This window comes from Calonectris borealis, chromosome 1 (assembly GCF_964195595.1).
Source record: "Calonectris borealis chromosome 1, bCalBor7.hap1.2, whole genome shotgun sequence".
Taxonomy (NCBI): domain Eukaryota; kingdom Metazoa; phylum Chordata; class Aves; order Procellariiformes; family Procellariidae; genus Calonectris; species Calonectris borealis.
In genome coordinates, this window is record NC_134312.1 from 30810615 (window position 1) to 30830033 (window position 19419).

The window sequence follows — 19419 nt, forward strand, 5'->3', positions numbered from 1 at the left end:
TAAAGAACTATTCATGTTGTCATTAATCTAATATTTTACCCCTTTAATATAGGTACGTCATATTTTAAAGCATTTTTTTTTAATTCTTGGAAACTTTCAGGTCAATAAGAGGTATAATTATTTAATCTGATGCATTCAGAGACTTCTAGATGTCCTTATTGTTGCTCAGAGGTGCATTGCCATTCAAGTACTCCAGAGCAATGTGCTGAAAGACCCTCCCTTTTGTGATAGCTTAAGGTAAAGGTATGTTTTCACAAAAGACTAATTGCATTTCTTATCAATCTCACCCAGATGATGGAAGCATCTTTGTATGATAAAATTATGGATCAACAGCGTTTGGAGCCAGAATTTTTCAGAGTTGGATTTTATGGGAAAAAGTTCCCATTCTTCTTGAGAGTAAGTGAATTGAAAATAAACAGAATGGAGTAATTCTGGAATTCATGCGGTCATTCATAATCACTTTCTCTATGTGAGAATTTGATCATACCATGTACAAGTTCTTATCTTATGAGAAACAGGGAATTCTTTGTGGTAATAATGAAATATCCTCATGTTTTCAGGGTTAAGAAAAGGTCCTGTCTAATGGAAAGACAAATGCTGGGCTTCCACATAAATGCTAGAGTCCCACATAAACTTAATATTCATGTTTATGTTGGAAAACATGCACCTGTACTATTCCACAAACCAACATCTTCTTTTCATGGTAGTTTGTTCCATTCATCCTGTTCTGCTTCTGCTGGTGGTCACTCAGAATGAGAGTCAGGAGAGATATCCCTTGGCAGTGGGATATCAGTAATTTAGCATTACTAATTACATTCCCAAGTTCCTTTTTTTTTTAAATGACTTAGAAATTCAACATGCTGAGTTTCATTGATTATCAATGTACTAAAGCTGACAAGATACATAAAGTTACCCTTGAACATTAATCTTGGATTCTGAAGTTACTGAAGTGCCCTTGAAAAGGTTAGTCGTGTTTACCCCGTTCCCCTCTTCCACAGTCTGCAGTGGTTTAGCTGCACTGACTGTCACCTTGGGAAGAGAACAGAATCCGTCTTATTGATGGAGCTGCTGCAATCGTAATCCAAGCTCCTCTTCCTGTGGTAATTCAAATAAGTGACGAAGGAACCTCCTCTGTATGGTGGAGGCCTAAAAAGCCTAATTTTTCTTTGCCTTTGTGGTGGGGAAAATGACAAATTCCAAATGGTAAATATAGCATGAAACTCTCCCCTTTAAAAGCAATGCACAAAAAGAGTCTGATGGGCACATAGTTTTTGCTATTACCTAGTAGTCATCTGAATATAACATCTGTATAAACCAGTTCGAAAATGTTAATTAGAAAGAATTTAATGTTTAGATTACTAAAAATACGTCAACTAATGAAGTAGAAGTACTGGAAAAAGTTGCACAATAGTGCAGTGCTTTCAGACCTGTAGGTCTTTCACTGCTTATGCATCTGCCCAGGAACTATTTATGCATTTTCCAAGTTAAACGTACATAGCACAGATTTATGCTTGCAGCACCATCGAGGAACACCTCAAAACTTACTACATTTGATTTAATTTTTTTATGGCAAAGCAGTTTGTAACTGTTTTAAACAGCCTGGCTGTGTTTGCTATAGAAGGAATAAAGAATAAAGCTTCAGAATAAAGCTTTCACATTTTAATTTGTAGTTGTACAATAACACTATTGCAGTTGAATTCTTGTAGCAATTCCCATGAAAGTCCAGGCTCTCAAAATTCAATGCTTCCTGTCTCTGTTGTCAAGTACTATAAAGCCAACAACTGTTTCTATCTAAGCCTGCTTCCAGAGGAACACATTAGTAATGACTTTTTAGAATTTTCTAATATAGATTTTAAAAGGAAATTAATTTAACAGTATTTTTAGAAAAATGGTTAAGATATTTCCTTATTTCAAACATGTGCAAGCAGAATCAAACCAAAAGGTGCTGTCCACAGCTACAGGAAGCCCTCAGCACCACCCCAGTCAGTGACTAGTTCCAACCGGTACTCCAAATCCAGGCATCTCATGTTTCACTTAGGTTGTGTGTTGTATCTGTATTGATGTTGTACAATCTCAGGAAAATAATGGTGCAACTTCATAGTGGGCATCCAGGTAAGAGAAACTAGGTTGGAACCAGGAGTATCCTTTTAATTCATATGGCAAAAACTGGATAATTTTCATTTACCAGGCTGATAATTCATAAGAATTTAAAGGATAAGGCAAACTGAATGCATGCTACCATTTTCTTATGCATTGTTTTTCTTCAGAATTGTGTAACTTCAAAGCAAGTTTCCTAGTTCCTCATGGAAAGGACTTTCAGCCCATTTCATTGTCTGAACTGCCTGTTGCATTATATTTTTGTTACATATTTTATACAATCTATATGTTAAGTTAGTTAGATACTGTAATCCAATAAGAACAATTTCTCCCTTCAGATTTTTATTAAAGCTTTACGTATAATCATTTGATTTTTCCAGACTTTTGAATAAAACATACTTCATATGGTAAAATTTTCTTCTTCTAAGTAACCTGTTTTTTCTAGATTTCTTATTTTCATTCTTGCCTTTTGTTTCTTATTTTTTCCTTCTTAAAATGATTGCCCAGAAAGTCTATATTTAAGAGCGTGTTTTTGGATCTATCTAATGACACCCAATTATTTTCACATAACTTGCTCTTGTTTTTTCTTTTCTTATTCTGCTCAGAATAAGGAATTTGTTTGCCGAGGACATGACTATGAAAGGCTGGAGGCCTTCCAGCAGCGAATGTTGAATGAGTTCCCACATGCCATTGCTATGCAACATGCTAATCAGCCAGATGAGACCATCTTTCAGGCAGAAGCACAGTGTATCCACATAATCACAAACCCATACACTGCAGTTACGTCTTTCATGCTTTTAAAAAATATAGGTATACCTGTAGCCAATTTCAATCACAATGTGCCTCCACTGAAATAAATGGTAGGTGAGAATTCCCCTGCCATTTGTCCCAGTCACTCTATTATGTTTGGAATTTTTTTGTGTAATTGTTCATTTTATTTAAAAATTCCTTGGCAGATTGTTAAGATTCTTACTTTAGCCAAAAATACTTGTAGAACTATCACTGCGGTGATAATGGTGTATCAGTTCAAGTTACAGTAATTCAAGTTCTTACAATACAACATAATGTTAGTATGGCATGACATATTGCGTGTAAGAATATATTTAATTAAATCCCTTTACTCCATGTACTATTCCATGTAAGTAGCTCTATTTCAAAAATAAATACGAAAGTTTCAACAAAACAGTACAAAGAGATCCCAAACCATCAAAAAATCTCTCCGATTCCTTTCCCAAGCCATTAATATTCTAGAAGCATTTCATGATACACAGTTTTTAAAGAGTTTTCCTTCTGTCATGCTTCAGGAGTCAATATGCTTTGCTAATTTGAATTAAGTGGGATAGCCTTAACTCTTTACATGTAGATTTGCAGATTTATGCAGTGACACCAATTCCAGAAAACCAGGAAGTCCTGCAGAGAGACGGCATTCCCAATAACATCAAGAGCTTTTACAAAGTAAATCACATCTGGCGATTCCGATATGACAGGCCATTTCACAAAGGGACCAAGGACAAGGAAAATGAATTCAAGGTAGAGTACCATGCCCTTTCGGGAGCTACTGGACCTATGGATTTATTTGTAACATCAACGATAGTTGTGTTTTTGAAACATCATCTACAGTTGTGTTATTCAACCAAGTGTGGTATAACAAATTCTTTAGAGGAGATGTTAGCTCAGGTTTGACTATTTCACTTCTCATTTTAATTAAAATAATACGAAAACTATATGGGAGATGGGAAGGTTTTGTTGTATATGGAATAGGAGAGAAAAAAGTACCCATTTGTTTTTGCATCAGTGATATATAGAAGGCAGAACTGGAGACAGCAGAGCAGTCTCCAGAGAAGTTTATAAGGCAGATGGGAGAACATTGTTAAATTGGTAATCTGGGGTATGGATAGGATTGCCAAAAGTTATCTCTCCATAGAGCAAGGGAGAGACAGTTTTGACTAAACTGCAGCATAATTTTCTGTTCCTGTGATATCAAGACTAAAAACTACCTCTGAACTTAGAGATTGTCTCGGAGAAGAGCAATAGTTCCTTCCTGTCATGGTTTAACCCGGCAGGCAGCTGAATACCACGCAGCCGCTCGCTCACTCCCCACCGCCAGTGGGATGGGGGAGAGAATCGAAAAGGAAAAAAAAAAGTAAAATTTTTGGATTGAGATAAACACAGTTTAATAGAACAGAAAAGGGAGGGAAAATAATAATAATAATAATAATAATAATAATAATAATAATAATAATAATAATAATAATACAAAATAAGTGATGCACAATACAATTGCTCACCACCCGCCAAATGATACCCAGCCAGTTCCTGAGCAGCAGTCACTCCTCCCCGGCCAACCCCCCCCCAGCTTATATACTGAGCATGATGTCATATGGTATGGAATACCCCGTTGGCTAGTTGAGTTAGCTGTCCTGGCTACACTCCCTCCCAGCTTCTTGTGCACCTAGCAGAGCATGGGAAGCTGAAAAGTCCTTGACTAATGTAAACATTACTTAGCAACAACTAAAACATCAGCGTGTTATCAACATGATTCTCATACTAAATCCAAAACACAGCACTATACCAGCTACTAGTGAAGAAAATTAACTCTATCCCAGCCGAAACCAGGACACTTCCCTAATACATAATTGACTTCTGTTCCTCCTAGTAAGAATGTCACAGTGAAAATTATCTTACATTCTTCTGGTGTAATTTTAATTCTGACCCACTAGAAACACTTACATCCTGACTCAGAATATATTCTGGTATTCAGACACACAAAGAGAATTATCCCATAATAATTTTCTTATAAAGTTAGAGGAAAGAACTGTAAGGGTAATACATTAGCTAAATTAAGTCACTATTGTCCTTTAAGTAAAACTTAGGGCTTTATTTTAAATGTACAGCTTATATATATTTTGTGTAAGCGCTATCCTGTGTGTTGATTTGTCATTTTACAAACCTCTTGCACAAAGTATTTAACAGTAGCACATTTGAGTATCCCATCAGCCATGCATTGTAGAATCTCAAATAGGACTTCACAGACGAGAGCTGGTCACTCTGTGTGATCTGTAAGTTGTTCTGCTTCTGAACCCTCCCTCCCTCTTCTCAGATGTTATCTCAGAAAGGAGATGTTAAAATGCTAGTTTAGTTGTGAGTGACTTTTGGACATTAGGGGACAACATATAATATAGAATAATACCATGTTTAAGAGTGAAGAATCGGCAGAAATTACTGCTTAGTCATAGGTCCTAGAATGTAAGGAGAAAAGTGAATGTCATTCAGACATTTCAGTAGAAATTTGGATGTTAATACTTTTTTTGTAATGTATATTGTTACTTAAATGAAGGTATTCATAAAGAAAACTGGGAATAATTAAGAAAAATATAGAGGCAAATTCGGGAAATAAATTGGTTTTGTATATTGTAGAGTCTATGGGTGGAGAGAACCACACTGATCTTGGTGCAGAGTTTACCTGGAATATCTCGTTGGTTTGAAGTGGAAAAACGTGAAGTTGTGAGTATAAGACTAATTGCAATACATACTGTGGGTTGGTTTACTTCCTTATCCATATGTTATTTGATGGACTACTTTAAGATTTATTACCCATATTTAATTTCTTTGAGCAAGTTTTCAAGCTGGCTACAACAAAATTATTTACAAAGTATTTTGAGTTGTCTGGTTTCTTTTATCTTGAGAAGTATTAAGAACCACCCTTATGATTCATTTAAACAGCTGAGGAAGAAAGAAGTTGAGAACAATAACGGGCAGCCAAAGGCAACATTTAATGACAGCAAATTACTTTCTTAAAACTCAGCATGATGTATCGTTTAATACTTAGAATATCTATAGCTTAATATGTCTTTCAGTATTCTTGAAAAGTAAACATTCTCCAAGTTCCTGTACTATAATGAACGCCATGTGGGTATATCTCTGTGTCTGCCTAGAGCTCTGTTGAAGTTCCCAGATCTCAGCATGGGCAGGGAAGCATGCCTACACAGAACCTGTAGGAATAGGGTCTAATGTAGCAATCTGTTACTGACATATTGTAATTTCTTCTCCTTCCTTCTTGTTATATTTCTTAGAAAATCCTTAAATACGTTTCAAATGTATTTGGAGGAGTGGTCCTCATATAAAGATCTCTAAATACTTGGTCAATTGTTGAGCCCAGGAGTATAACACCTGTAACTATTTTCCTTCCTGTCAAAGCCAGTCGTGCATTAGTCCTATTAAATACAGGGATACCATTGTACAACTGGTTTTCTCTAAAATTCTATTGTGTTTTTCTTTTATAATAGCAACAAAATGTCACTCGTTCACTGTCCTCATATTCTCCTGTAGAAAACCAAAAATGGAATTTAGTAAAAATCAAAAAATTGTGTGTAACATGAGAAATTTTGTTAGTTGACTCCTACTGAGTCTTTACTAGGTTAATATGAGCCCTAATATGAAAACCCTCAGTTTACTATCGTGTTACCATTTTAGTCACCATTTCCAACAGTTAACTGTAATAATTTTTCCTGGGTATGTACTTAAGTACATGGGCCTGAGATCATGACTCAGATTTGTGCTTGTATGTTCTGGTAAATTATGGCAGCTACTCTTCCCATCGCTTAGTTTTTCGCTTTTCCTGCAGTTCATGCTACCTGTGAGAAAAGCTTCCTCACCCTCTAGAGAGGACAGGCATATCCTGCTCGAGGACTGCCCTTGACTATAACTTTATTATCATCTTAGCTCAAAGCTTACATTCAAACTCCTCATCCATAATATCCAGTTGTTGACTTCGCTTTGGGTGGGGGAACTAGCTCGCCCATATTTAAGCTCTGCTCTGTGCCCTTAAGCACAGCGAAGCTCTCCCTGACCTCAAGCCCAATTTAGGTAAAGTTACCAAGGACAGTTTAGCCCTGAATTCCAGCAGTTCCACCACAGGCTGAAGTATGTGAGTGTTTTGCACCAAGGGCTGAGTATCTCTAAAGGTCAGATAATGAATCTACAAGAAAGGAAGAGGTGTTTATTTTGGTCCTTGATTATGTGATAAAATTAATTCTCTCTGTGCTCAGAGTATACAGTCAGAGTATAGCCCAGGTGAGAAGAACTTTTTCTGCCCCAATACTCTAGAACATAGAATAACATTGTTTTAAGAAATCAAAAATTACTTTAAATATATTTCATCTTTCAACTGAAGGTTAAGTATGTTTGCAATGTTCCTCACTCTTCTTTCAGGTGGAAATGAGTCCCCTTGAGAATGCTATTGAAGTCTTAGAAAATAAGAACCAGCAGCTGAGAACATTGATTAGTCAGTGTCAAACTCGACAGATGCAAAATATTAACCCTCTCACGATGTGTCTAAATGGGGTCATTGATGCAGCAGTTAATGGTGGAGTTGCTAGATACCAAGAGGTAAGCAATTTATTTTCTGTTTATTGAAAATCTGTTACAAGACAGTTTCTTACTGATTTCTTTCTCTGTACAGATGCAGCTCCTCTGTATGAATTGAGGACAGAAAGTACTATATCAATAATACTTTTAATTATACCTATATTGCAATTTTGGGTGAGGTGATGTTAAATATGTATAGCTTTATTGTAACAACTGTTTTGCTGCGGATATTCCCATAAACTTACTCCAGTGATGAGTCGATTCACAATTACCTTGCATTCTTTACTGGTTTGTTTGGGGATTTTTAATGAAATAGTTAATTGTAACTATATTATTATAATATATTCCCTCCCCCCTGCCCTTCTAGGTCAGGAGTTCTGGCCAACCAGCAAATTTACTTTTGTGTGCTGACATTCTAATTTTAAGATAGATAGATAGATAGATATACACACACACACATAAAATTCTTAACAAGAAATTTATTATCTTGAAGAATTATATTTTTCTAGATCCTTCTTTCTCTTCTCCAAGCTTTTAAGGAAAACTACTTTCTGGAAAAATCTAGTAAGAAATAATACATATAATTAAGAAATGTCTAATGCTGCATTTGTTCCCGAAAGTTGTTCTATATTGTTATCATCTCTGAATCACCTTAGGAGAATCTTAAATGTTTGGGATGCTGTATTTCTACAAAGTTCTGTGGAATTTTGAAACCACAGTAAAAAGAAAGGAAGGATTTTTTTTTTTTTCAGCCCAGCTTGATCTTCCTCTTTTTCCTAATAGTCTTATGAAATATTTGACTCTGCTGGTCATTCTTTCCCATTGAAAATGTCAAGTTGAATAACATTCTGTCCACTTGTCTCGAAGGCTGCAAGATTCGGTGTTAACACAACAGTGTTAAATTCGATAAAACTGTATCTAAATTAAACTACAAGAAATTGAGTCTGCTATAGTGTTGGAATCTGTCACCAAAACTGCAACGTTATTAAAATTGTGAGACTAAAGCAAAGCAGTATCATGTTTGATGTTTCCCAGCTGCCTTTAAACAACAACAACAAAACTGTTTAATATAGTAAAGTGCCACGAAGGGAGTCCCTTGAGAAACACAGTCATGTCAGAGCTATGTCTGGTTTGAATTAGCAGAGCTAGCTCGGTGTCTCTGTGTAGCTTTCCATTCTTCACGAGCATATTAAAGGTTCTAGCTCCTTTCTTATTGTTGTTCTTAGCTGCAATTCTTGATCTCCTAGACAGTCTTCATGTTTCGATTCCCTTCTGTCCTCTCCTCCTCTCTCTTGCTATATATCTAAAATAGGACTTTTCACCAATTTGTGTTGTAAACACCAAAAGTGATAGCAATAGTTGTGAGATTTGTTGGTTTTTTTTTCTATTTCACCCTCATTCTCTTTGCATGTCCCTTTTTCAGTCTTCATATGTCTTGGGTGTTTTGCCACTTCTTATCTTCTACCTTCCTTCTTTTCCTCTCCTCTGTAAATGCTTTTCTCTGCCTGTCTGTTTCACTTGCTTTTGCCTTCTGCCCTGTACAAAGCTCAAAACTCACTCTTGGAGCATGTGGTCTTGAGGTAAGCATGACCATGTCTTTACATATATCCTCCTTTCCTTTGGGCAACCTCCAAGCTTTAAGAAGTGTAAGACCCAGGAAATAACATCCTTTGGCCAGCTGCCCTCCTTTGATTCTGCCCTCCTGGTTTTTTTTTTTCCTTCTCCTGGTGGGATAAAAAGCCGCTATCTCTAATTATTCAGCACTTTGGCCAATATTGTAGGTGTTAAAGCTATGCTTTCGCTGGTTTCAATACAGGAACAGATTGCAGGAAAATCTACAGAGTAATAGTTATTATGCAGCACCTTCCTGTGTGCTAAAAAATGGGTGTAGACTGAACCACTGATTTTTTTAAATTTTTCTGAACACTGCTGGAAGAGTGCGTTTTGTGCCCACTAACACCTCTCAAACTGCAATTTGTACTATAACTTACATTTCTTTTAGCTCCTTTACATGTCCTAGAAGAGCAGAGGCACTTTCATGATTAATTATTGGATTCAAGAATGTTACTAGATTTAGTCAAATTCTGATTTTTTTTTTTCTAAAGTACTGGTGATTTTGTTTGAAGTTAGATTACTACATCTCTGACTTATATTACAGATCTGTATTAATCTCAGCCAAAAACCACTGGGACACCACCTGCTTGATATTGAAAGAACATTAAGCTTGTATAGCTGAGGGAAAAAAAACATCAGCTGGCAGAAGTTTGGGATTTGGGATTTTAGCAAGTATCAGAGGGTTCCTTTTAACAATTTAAACATGAATTCTTATAAGTCTGCTTATCTGCAGTGAAAGGACCATGTGAAATAAATGTTCTTCATTACAGTATCAGCATTTTCTAGACAGCTCTCGGCACTTCCTTGTTAGGGGTTGTCACAGCATGGAATTTTGGAACTGAATCAGAGGAAGGGGTATATTTATCTCCAGTTCCACTACTCCCCATATTTACTAATGATTCTGCATAGCAAAGATTTTAATAGCTAAAGCTGGATGGAGAACCTTGTAAGAAGTATGTGATAGAAATGCTAAGACAGGTGCAAAAGGAAAACACAGCACAGAGCAGCCACTATTACCCTCTCAACTCTATGGATAGAAAACCATGTGTATGTATAGGTATGCGTACAGACACTTTTTGTGACAAATACATTTTTGAGAAGGTCTAGAAATCTCTCAACTGAGCAGCTGGGCATTTTCTTTACAGAATAGTGTCAAGAATCGTTGTAAATTCAATATAATCCCTTTGTAGGGTAGGATAGGTGCCACGTTAAGAAAGATGCAATTGTGAACAAACAGGGGAGTGCTATGCCCAGGCCATCGTTCATGGGTAAAATGACTTCGGGGTACTATAGCTGGTACAATTTGGGCATTGGAGATGGGGTGGAAGGTCATGTAAGCTCATGAACACACCTGGATGTTGGTCAGATGCTCCTGAAGTGAAAAGTGTGGCTTTTTGACATCAGTGTGAGTTCTTTAAAACACTATTTATATTAAGAGTGAATAAGAAGATAATGTCATAGCTCCAATACATGTAATAGCATACAATTCCACAGTGTTCTTAAGATATCGTTATATTTAAGGGATAATGAAGCTCCTAGTATGAAAACACAGGAAAATCTAACTGTCTCTGATTACTTGAAACTTCTATGTCACAATAAATGGGGAAGAGATATTTAGTTCAGGTGACCTGTGTTTGGTTTCAACTCTGATTTGCAGGTTTCCAAATTTGATTCAGGATCTGTCCTGGATATTGAACAACTTGTAAATTCCACTCAAGAGTGGCTACATTTTATTTGCCCATAGTCTCCACCAATGCATATGTCAATAATTAATTATTTAGCATTTATTATCCTCTGTTGCAGTAGAAAGGAGCTTTTGTTTTGCAAATATCATCTAGAAACTCGTTTAAGAATAAAGTGATGTGATTTTACTCACTGTGATTTTATTCTGCTTAGGCATTCTTTGTCAAAGAATACATCTTGAACCATCCAGAGGATGGAGAGAAAATCACACGCTTGAGAGAGCTGATGCTCGAGCAGGTAAAGTGGGGAAAAGACTGACTGCTCAGGTGGCCTGCTCAGCTGTTCTAGCTAAAAGTGTCCCAAAATTTCAGAGATTAATAATTGTGCAGTAATTTTCAGTATCTTCTGAATTAGTAGACAAGTAGACAGCAACTTCCTATACAAGCAGGTTGCTGGGTCATGTTAATATTTTTTCCCTAGTCCTTTTCATCATCATTTTAATCACTTCAAACTATTCTAAATTAAAGGTTGAATGAGAGGCAAGATTTTGTCTTGTGATGCTCGTATGCAAGTATTTGCACAACGTATTTTACCACTACTACAGAACAAACATTATCTCATTGAAACGTTTGATGGCTTCAGCAAATATTTGTATGACGTATTTGTAAAATACTACAGAACAAGCATTTCACTACAAGGTTTAGCATAAGAGAAGAAAAAACTGAAAAATCTTATTACAGTGGAAGATATCTAATAATAATTGCCAAAGTTAGGTAGGCAGTAAAATAAACACCAAGTGATTAAATTAAACAGGTGAGTATTCTATGCATTACATGATTTTTGTATCATTTCTTCATTTATTTATAAGACAACGACCTACCAGTCTCAAATATGAAGTGTCTCCATTTGGAAATGCTGAAATAAATTATTTTGATGAAATGATCTTACTAAGTATTTCAGCTTTTCTAACTGACATTTAACTGTCTTTGTTCTATGCAGCATGTTGAAATTTCAAACTTTATTGCCAGCTTGGGATAAAGAGGTCAGAGTATTGGAATTTGGCAAGATGGAAATTCCATTTTTTGTCAGCATTGTGGTACTTTTGGTCAGATCAGCCGAAGGGACAGATCCTCAGACTGTATAAATCAGAATAGGTTCACTGAGCTCACTTTAATTTCATTTAGATAATGTATAGTAATTTACACTGCAGTTTCGTTTTTTCAAGCTATAGTTAATCTCGCTAATCCTTATAATTTAAAACTGGAGTTAATAACTTCCTATGACAAAAATGTGAATTCCAAGCGATAGCAGTTAAACCCTGTCTGGCACCCACAGATGATTTAACAGAAAAGGCGGAGAATTCGGAAGGGGCGGGATGGCTCTGTGTGTGGATGGACGTGCTGCAGCCCTGACCTCGGGTCAGTGAAGCTGCACAGCTGTGTGCCCGCTCGCCGGCTGCCTGAAAACATCAGTTAGTAGCTCTCATCCAAAGATATGACAGCATAGTGTAGCTATTTTGTTTTTAAATTTGAGTTTATCTGATTCCTCATGTAACCAATTCAGTATTTTAAATGCCTATGACCAAATTTGAGCAAGATTAGAGTTTTAGCAATGTTATTCTGAAGCCTGTCATGCCTTGCATCAAGAATATACATAAAGCCACCACTTACTGAGGTCTCCGGGGAGTTGGAATAGGATAGGGAACCATGGACTTCATTGAAAATAGATTACAGGGTCTCTGGTGGATGTGGCCATTGCTGTTTTTTTATGCTTTTTATAACTGTTCTTGTAGAAGACAGCTTTTATTTAGGGTTTAGAACTGCTCCTTTGTAAAGTTGCCGTTTAGCCAGATTTTTCTCTACGTTATCCATAGCGGTTTCTTATATTAGAGCTGAATTCGCATAAGCCAAATCTTTGGGAACGTTGGATACTAAAATAGGAAGAGGCATAAATCCTCTTGTGTATTACTGGTTTTGGTCTTAGGCCTTGTTTGATTACAGGTCTGTCAGGTATTTAGACAGATGCTTCTAATACAACATGCATTTTGTTGTTTTTTTTTGATTAGTATCCTAATTGATGATGAAAGTTTAAAGAAAATGGATCAAAAATATATTTTTACCCTCTTTCCTCCTGTCTCTTCTGCAGGCCCAGATTCTAGAATTTGGCTTGGCAGTGCACGAGAAGGTGGTGCCGCAGGACATGAGACCGCTGCACAAAAAGCTGGTGGATCAGTTCTTTGTGATGAAGTCAAGCTTGGGAATACAGGTACGTGAGCAGGTGCATGGATAAACCAGGAGACCGTTTAGCTGCAGTTGTTTAATTTTCCTAAGCAACAAACAGTGACATCTTTTGGTTGTTTGTCCACATTACAGCTTGTAGCATCCTTACAGTACTACAAAGTGAAGAGAAAGTTAATAAAATTTCCATACAGTACAGAGAAAAATAGTCACATTTTACTAAAGGGAAAGTATCATCAGCGAAAAGTTAAAATATTTTTCTTACTAATGATGAAGCTGATGCAAAATGCAGATATAACTATTCAAATGACTGACTGTATCTTACAAAATGCTTAATGATATTATGTTCATTTTAATTAATCTTCTTTTAACAACTCGCCAGGAATTTTCTGCCTGTGTACAAGCTAGCCCTGTTCATTTCCCAAATGGAAGTCCTCGTGTATGCCGGAATTCCATACCTGTTTCTATGAGCCCTGATGGTGCCAGGGTAATACCACGTCGCAGGCAAGTTAAATTACTAGAAATTGATAGATTTTGTTACTCACAGAAGATGACCCATAAAATACTTTTACTGTGTGCATGCTTCCTTGTATGGTCCGCCTGAAGTATCTTCAGTCATGAATAGCTGATATATATATTCTCTCTCTCTCTCAGCTAATAAATGCAAATTGAACTGTGGAGATTAATAGCTGTTTTCACATGAAAAATTATGACTGGCAACTAGAGTTAACCGTTTTGTATTTCACTATTCTTATAATAGTCCCTTGAGTTACCCAGCTGTCAATCGGTATTCATCCTCATCACTGTCATCCCAAGCTTCTGCTGAAGTCAGCAATATCACTGGGCAATCAGAAAGTTCTGATGAAGTTTTTAACATGCAGGTACAAATTATTGTCATTCTTCAAACTAAACAGAATCTTTCTTACAAGGCTATTTACTAAATTAATGCTTCTATTATTTCATTCAGAAGTTACAAAGTTATTGCTGATACTTCTTTTAAAAAACAAATCTTTAAATGGGCTGTTAACCTCCTTAACTTAGAAAAAACAATTTTTATGTAACTGTTTCTTCTTCTTTAACTTAGAGCATGAATTTTTGACAAAAGTAATAAGCAGCAATGCACTATGATGTGAAGTCATCTGATCTTACATAGACTTTTCTGTCCAGTTGTCACAGTTGTGATGTAATTATTTTAATATATTAATTCCATTTCTGTTTATTTGATACTTTACTACATCTTTGTGTAGTTACATTAATGCTCTTTATACTGGTTTGCTATTTTGAAATACTGAGAAACTAGTCAAACAAATTACAAGTTCTTTATTTTAGTGAAAAGTATATTATAAATTTTTGTTTTCCAAACCAGTAAGTGTGATGTGGTAACAACAGCATCTCTTGTGTACGCAGCCTAGTCCATCTACCTCAAGCCTGAGTTCTACTCATTCTGCTTCACCTAATGTGACCAGTTCGGCTCCATCCAGTGCCAGAGGTTAGTGCTTATCTCCCATGGTAAACCAAATTAAATGATTCTTGATACATTACACAGCTGAATTTCTGCATGATATCACTGGTCAGACATCAAATTTAGCCAATTGTTTGAGGAATATGAATTATTGAGGATTTCTTTGTCACAAGCGTAGAATTGAAATGTCTGAGTTTCACTGCATGAATTTAATCGCTTGACACATTTATATTCTAGCCTCTCCTCTGTTGTCTGACAAACATAAGCATTCCCGAGAAAACTCTTGCCTGTCCCCCAGAGAGAGGCCCTGCAGTGCCATCTACCCTACTCCTTCGGAAACCTCGCAGGTAGGAAGCTTGTTGGCAGGCCTCTGAATACAAGTAGCTAAGAAGATGATAAAGGCATTTGTTGAACTTCGAGCAGATTCAGTGTCTGCTCATGCTGTTCATTTTCAAGGTTTTTTTTTTTGTTGTTTTTATAAGCAAATACTCTAAAATACTTCACGTGAAAGAGATGTGAATAGAATACACAGTCCTTGATCACATTTCTGCTTGCTTTGTCTACGTTTAGATCTGGTTTTGATATTTACTCACTGCAGTGAGAGAGAGACGCAAAGACTTACCAGATGACACAGCCTGCTTGTGTGAAACAGCAGCGTTTGTTCAGTCTAAGGAAGAAGAAAGAAAGAAAAACTGTTATCACGGCAGTTGTCCATGTTGACCTCCCCTTTTATTTCTTCTGAAATAGCTAGTCCTAGCCACTGTGAGATAATAACCCGCTCCATGTGGCAATTCCTATTTTTCAATGTAGTTTCAGAAAAGAAGGATAGACATTTTGTTACTCCAGAGAAAAGAATGAGTTGAGTTCTTACTTTAAAATTACTGTTACATAGGTCTGTATGAAATTTGTATCTTTTGAGTTACCTGAAATGCAAAATGAGCTTGCTGAACTGGCCAATTTTGAATCCTTATTTCATCTTTTCTTCTTAAGGGACCTACTTTCCCAAAGTGCTTTCCTTTAACACAGTTGCTGTTTTAATCCGTGCCATCACACAATGCACCTCTTGCTGAAGCTGAGAAAGACAAGCACATAAGTACAGTGTGAAAGGCCCTTCTCTCAACACTCTCATTTCCACCAGAAATTTTGCCTCTGATAAAAAACAACTTGGTCGTCCAGGATCCTTTATTTTAGAAATGATTTGCTGGTTTCTCATTAGTTGTATTCTTGTCCCTTGCTGCTTCAGTTATTGAATTGGCTCTTGATTTAATTTTTTCCTCTTTTCTGTTTAAGTCCTCAAGCTGTTACCTGAGGGCTTAAGAAGTAATACTGAAGCTTAGCCAGACTTAATGGCAGTTCTCGGGAACTACTTACTGATATATCTACTGGGCACTTTCTCAGCAGTAGTGGAGCCAAACCAACATACAGGAAAGACCAGGAGATGTTCTTTAAATAAAGCGGTTTTACAGTTTGCCGCAAAGGAAAAATTATCCCGTTTTTGCTCCCAGACTGCAAACTCTTGCTTTGCCAAGTGGAATGCGACTTCTATTCCCCACTCTACCCGAGATTCGATAAGGGAGGCTGAGGAGCTCGTAGGCCCAGTCTCCACTCTCTCTGAGACTCGCCCGGCAGGAAAATCTCCCAATCTGTCTCTACCCTCAGTGTCCCAAGAGAGGGTAAGTAGAAAATTAACTTGCTTGTACAGTGAAGTATATTTCAAAGGTGAAAAGGTCTGACAGTTTCTTTCTGCCCTCATAACCATAAATGAGGATATATCTTTCTGGGGAAAGGTGCAATTTCTTTCTCTGGTGCTCTATTCCCCAAGCAGTAAAAATGGACTGTGATCAGAAATAAAATTCTGATTTTCTGCCTTCTGATTAAGAAGGGGAAAAGAAATCCTCAGGACAATTTTAAGGAGATATCTTAGAGATACCTGCAACTTTCATTAAAATTTACATGCTCAAACTGTTCCTTGTCCTTTTTATTTTTATTCTAACACCAGTTAACTTCAACAGTCTTAGTTGGAGCTTCACACTTAAGTTAATGAGGAAAGGACCTCCCATTTATGAACGGCTTTGTTACAGCTTAATGAATGCAATTTTCATAATAGTTTTTCAACTGGGAAAGATGAGATACACAGGCAAATTCCTGCACTTCAAGTCCTTTCAGGCCATAGCTACCTCATTTAAGGAAGTTTGATGGACTTCAGAGAACAAGACCACAGCAGTACTGCATCCGCTTCCCCCATTGAAATTAATGCTCAAGGTTATCTATGTACAGCTGTTTTCAGTCAACATCCATTTGTGCTTGCTTTTTGATCTCTGACTGAGCGGTTGTACAGTGTCTCTCCAGCTCTTCCCGTACTCTGAAGAGGAATGCCTGCTGTCATTGACTGGTCAACAAGCCTCCTTAGTTTTTGCACTATTATTCTTCCTAATGGAGCTTTTCGGGTTTCACATTTTTGGGTTTTTTTTGCATCTCATTGAACATCCTGTGATTGCTCTTGTTCTTCCATATGGTTTTATATTTCATTATTGTAATATGTCCTTGTTTCTCTGTATTTCATTCAGCTTTTGTCTCTTTATCTCCTCCAATTTCAGTTGCTTTTTCAACCTTTGCTCTTTACCTTCACAATAGAAAACAGACTTCAACACTTGCCTAGCAGATCCTAGTGTACTGCAGACTCACTACGCAGTGAACATTCAATCCAGACCAGGCAGGAACATATGATCACATTTTCTGTCACATTAGAGTACACATGTAGTTACACCACCTCAGTTTAATGGTAACTCCAGGAAAACAGATATTACCTGATCCAGTATGACTCTAGTACAGCATAGACAGGCAAACCTAATGTAGCTCAAAGTCTACCAAAGCATTCTCTCTACGAAATGTTTTAAGTCAAGTTGAATTGGCCAAGTATTTGTTCCTCACTTTGTAACATGGAGCTGCAACGTATTAGATCAATGATGATTACTTTGCAGCTGGGTTTGCCATCTTGTGGAACCACAGCATAGCGCCTTCCTGACTCGGCGTGGTCCTCTGTGAACACTGGAAGGAGATACAAGAATGGGGTTTGATTTGATTTGGATTTCACTGATTGTCTGATCTTGCTTTAAAAAAAAAAAGGGGAGAAAAAAAAGTAAAGTTTATCTGTTCTCATTGCCTTTGGAAAGTACATCTTGTAAGATTAACTGTATGCTGTTTACGTCTGTTACTAAGATAAACTAGTGACCTGTGGATTATTTGAATGCTGCCAAAAGAAATAAGTAATGGAATTTTAAAATTGTTTCATAAATTTACTGGGATTTTTTTAAAAAATGGATAGTCAGAAAAGGAAAGACAAACACACTTTATGGGTCAGCTCTTATCCACAGGAGAAGTAGGAACGCTGCTTCCAAAAAAGTCAGGGTTGGAAATAATACACAATGCTTTTCTAAGATAACAGCCATAACTCGAACATTGTCAAACATTACACCTTGTTCAGATCCTGATTCTGCAATGAAATTATTGCAGATCTATCCCTGCACTTGTTTAGTAATCTGTCAAGATACCACTTGAGCAATGAGCCTTATGTTGTTTTTTAGGGAGCTGGAAACTGTCAGAACTCAGTATATAATAAGCCTCCCTCTGATTCCAGTGTGTACAGTTTTCAGAAATCTAGTCTACTCCCTCTTTGTATAGACATATTTTTATTAAACTATTTATGTTCTCAGGTGATGTTTATCATTCTACCTCCAAAGTAGACCTGTGTGGTGGGGATAATACCAAAAAGATACTTGTTTTCTTAAAGGCTACTGAAATACAACAGCAGCTATGCATAAACCATGCTGTTCTCAATTTACAGAGAATGCTGTTTAATCATATTGGAGACGGTGCTTTGCCACGAAGTGATTCCAATCTGCCCGGCCCCGACAAAGGTGAGTGGAAATGCTGCAATGCTGCACCATACCAATCTTGGAAGCAACGAAAATATAATTCATCTGTCGTATTCCTGTAGAATGCTAATTCTTTGGAGCGTCTATTGTCATCTCCAAGTTTCAAAACATTCTAACTAACTAACTAAATTATGCTAACACTCTAAGTTTCAAAACACTTTGCCAAAAAGAAGGGAATGTGGTGTTTGTTTGAACTGAGTGTTGCACTCAGAAGGGCCCAGAAGTTTGCAGGAAGGGGTGATGGAGCAGCAGGCTGCCTGTGAGAGCTGTCCTTACTGCTTCTCAAGGGAGACACATGGGGTGATGAACCCTGGAGATGAACTTCTGGAGACTGGGGCAGAGAGAAGCTAAAGAGATGGATAGAGTCCTGAAGTTTGATACCTGCAAGTCTTCTTTACCAAATATAAGTCACTGTGCTTTTGGTTACACTTTGATGGAAAAGGTCAATTTGTGGTTTGGTGGGGGTTTTTTGGAGTTTGGGTTTGTTTGTTTTTTTTTTTTTTAATTAGAGTAAATGAGAAACCTGTGAATTTCCATAGACAAAATATTGCTTTTTATAATTTTGTGCATGGGTAAATTCAATATTGTTGGCACAGTTATTGTGCCAAGATTTCATTATGTGCACATCCATAATATGCTCCATCATTTCATTATGTGCTGCCCTTTGTGGGACCCTGAATAAAGGATACAGTAAAACAGGTGTATTGAAAATAAATATTTTAAGAATATACTGTAAGAAGAACTGACCAGGAATCAGATTTTCATCAATAAGAGCTGATTTTTATAAGTACTTTTTTGTCCAAGTTTTTATGAAAGCTCAAGTGAGGAATTTTTCACAGGGCTGAAAAATGTGTGAAATAATTTAACATGGAAATGTCAAAACTTTTCCACTGGCCTATGTGGCCAAGTACATTACAGAATCGTTAAAATAAAACATTGTCTTCTGGAGACTTTAGCAGTCCAAAGAACTGACTGCTTGGATGACTTAAAAGAAAAAATGGCTTGTCAAGAGTACCTAGGTCTG

At 36.8% G+C, this 19419-nt stretch overlaps 1 protein-coding gene across 1 annotated transcript in view; it reads left to right on the forward strand.

The window, feature by feature from the left end:
- DOCK4 (dedicator of cytokinesis 4) overlaps positions 1 to 19419 on the forward strand; it is a 262203-nt gene that overhangs the window by 233772 nt on the left and 9012 nt on the right. Inside the window, exons 39-51 of the mRNA XM_075147683.1 lie at positions 292 to 396; positions 2703 to 2844; positions 3461 to 3627; positions 5515 to 5601; positions 7309 to 7485; positions 10975 to 11058; positions 12907 to 13026; positions 13381 to 13502; positions 13759 to 13879; positions 14406 to 14487; positions 14698 to 14807; positions 15966 to 16133; positions 18305 to 18377. Of these exons, the coding sequence (XP_075003784.1) occupies positions 292 to 396; positions 2703 to 2844; positions 3461 to 3627; positions 5515 to 5601; positions 7309 to 7485; positions 10975 to 11058; positions 12907 to 13026; positions 13381 to 13502; positions 13759 to 13879; positions 14406 to 14487; positions 14698 to 14807; positions 15966 to 16133; positions 18305 to 18377 (1558 nt within the window). The remainder of the gene's footprint in view (positions 1 to 291; positions 397 to 2702; positions 2845 to 3460; positions 3628 to 5514; positions 5602 to 7308; positions 7486 to 10974; positions 11059 to 12906; positions 13027 to 13380; positions 13503 to 13758; positions 13880 to 14405; positions 14488 to 14697; positions 14808 to 15965; positions 16134 to 18304; positions 18378 to 19419) is intronic.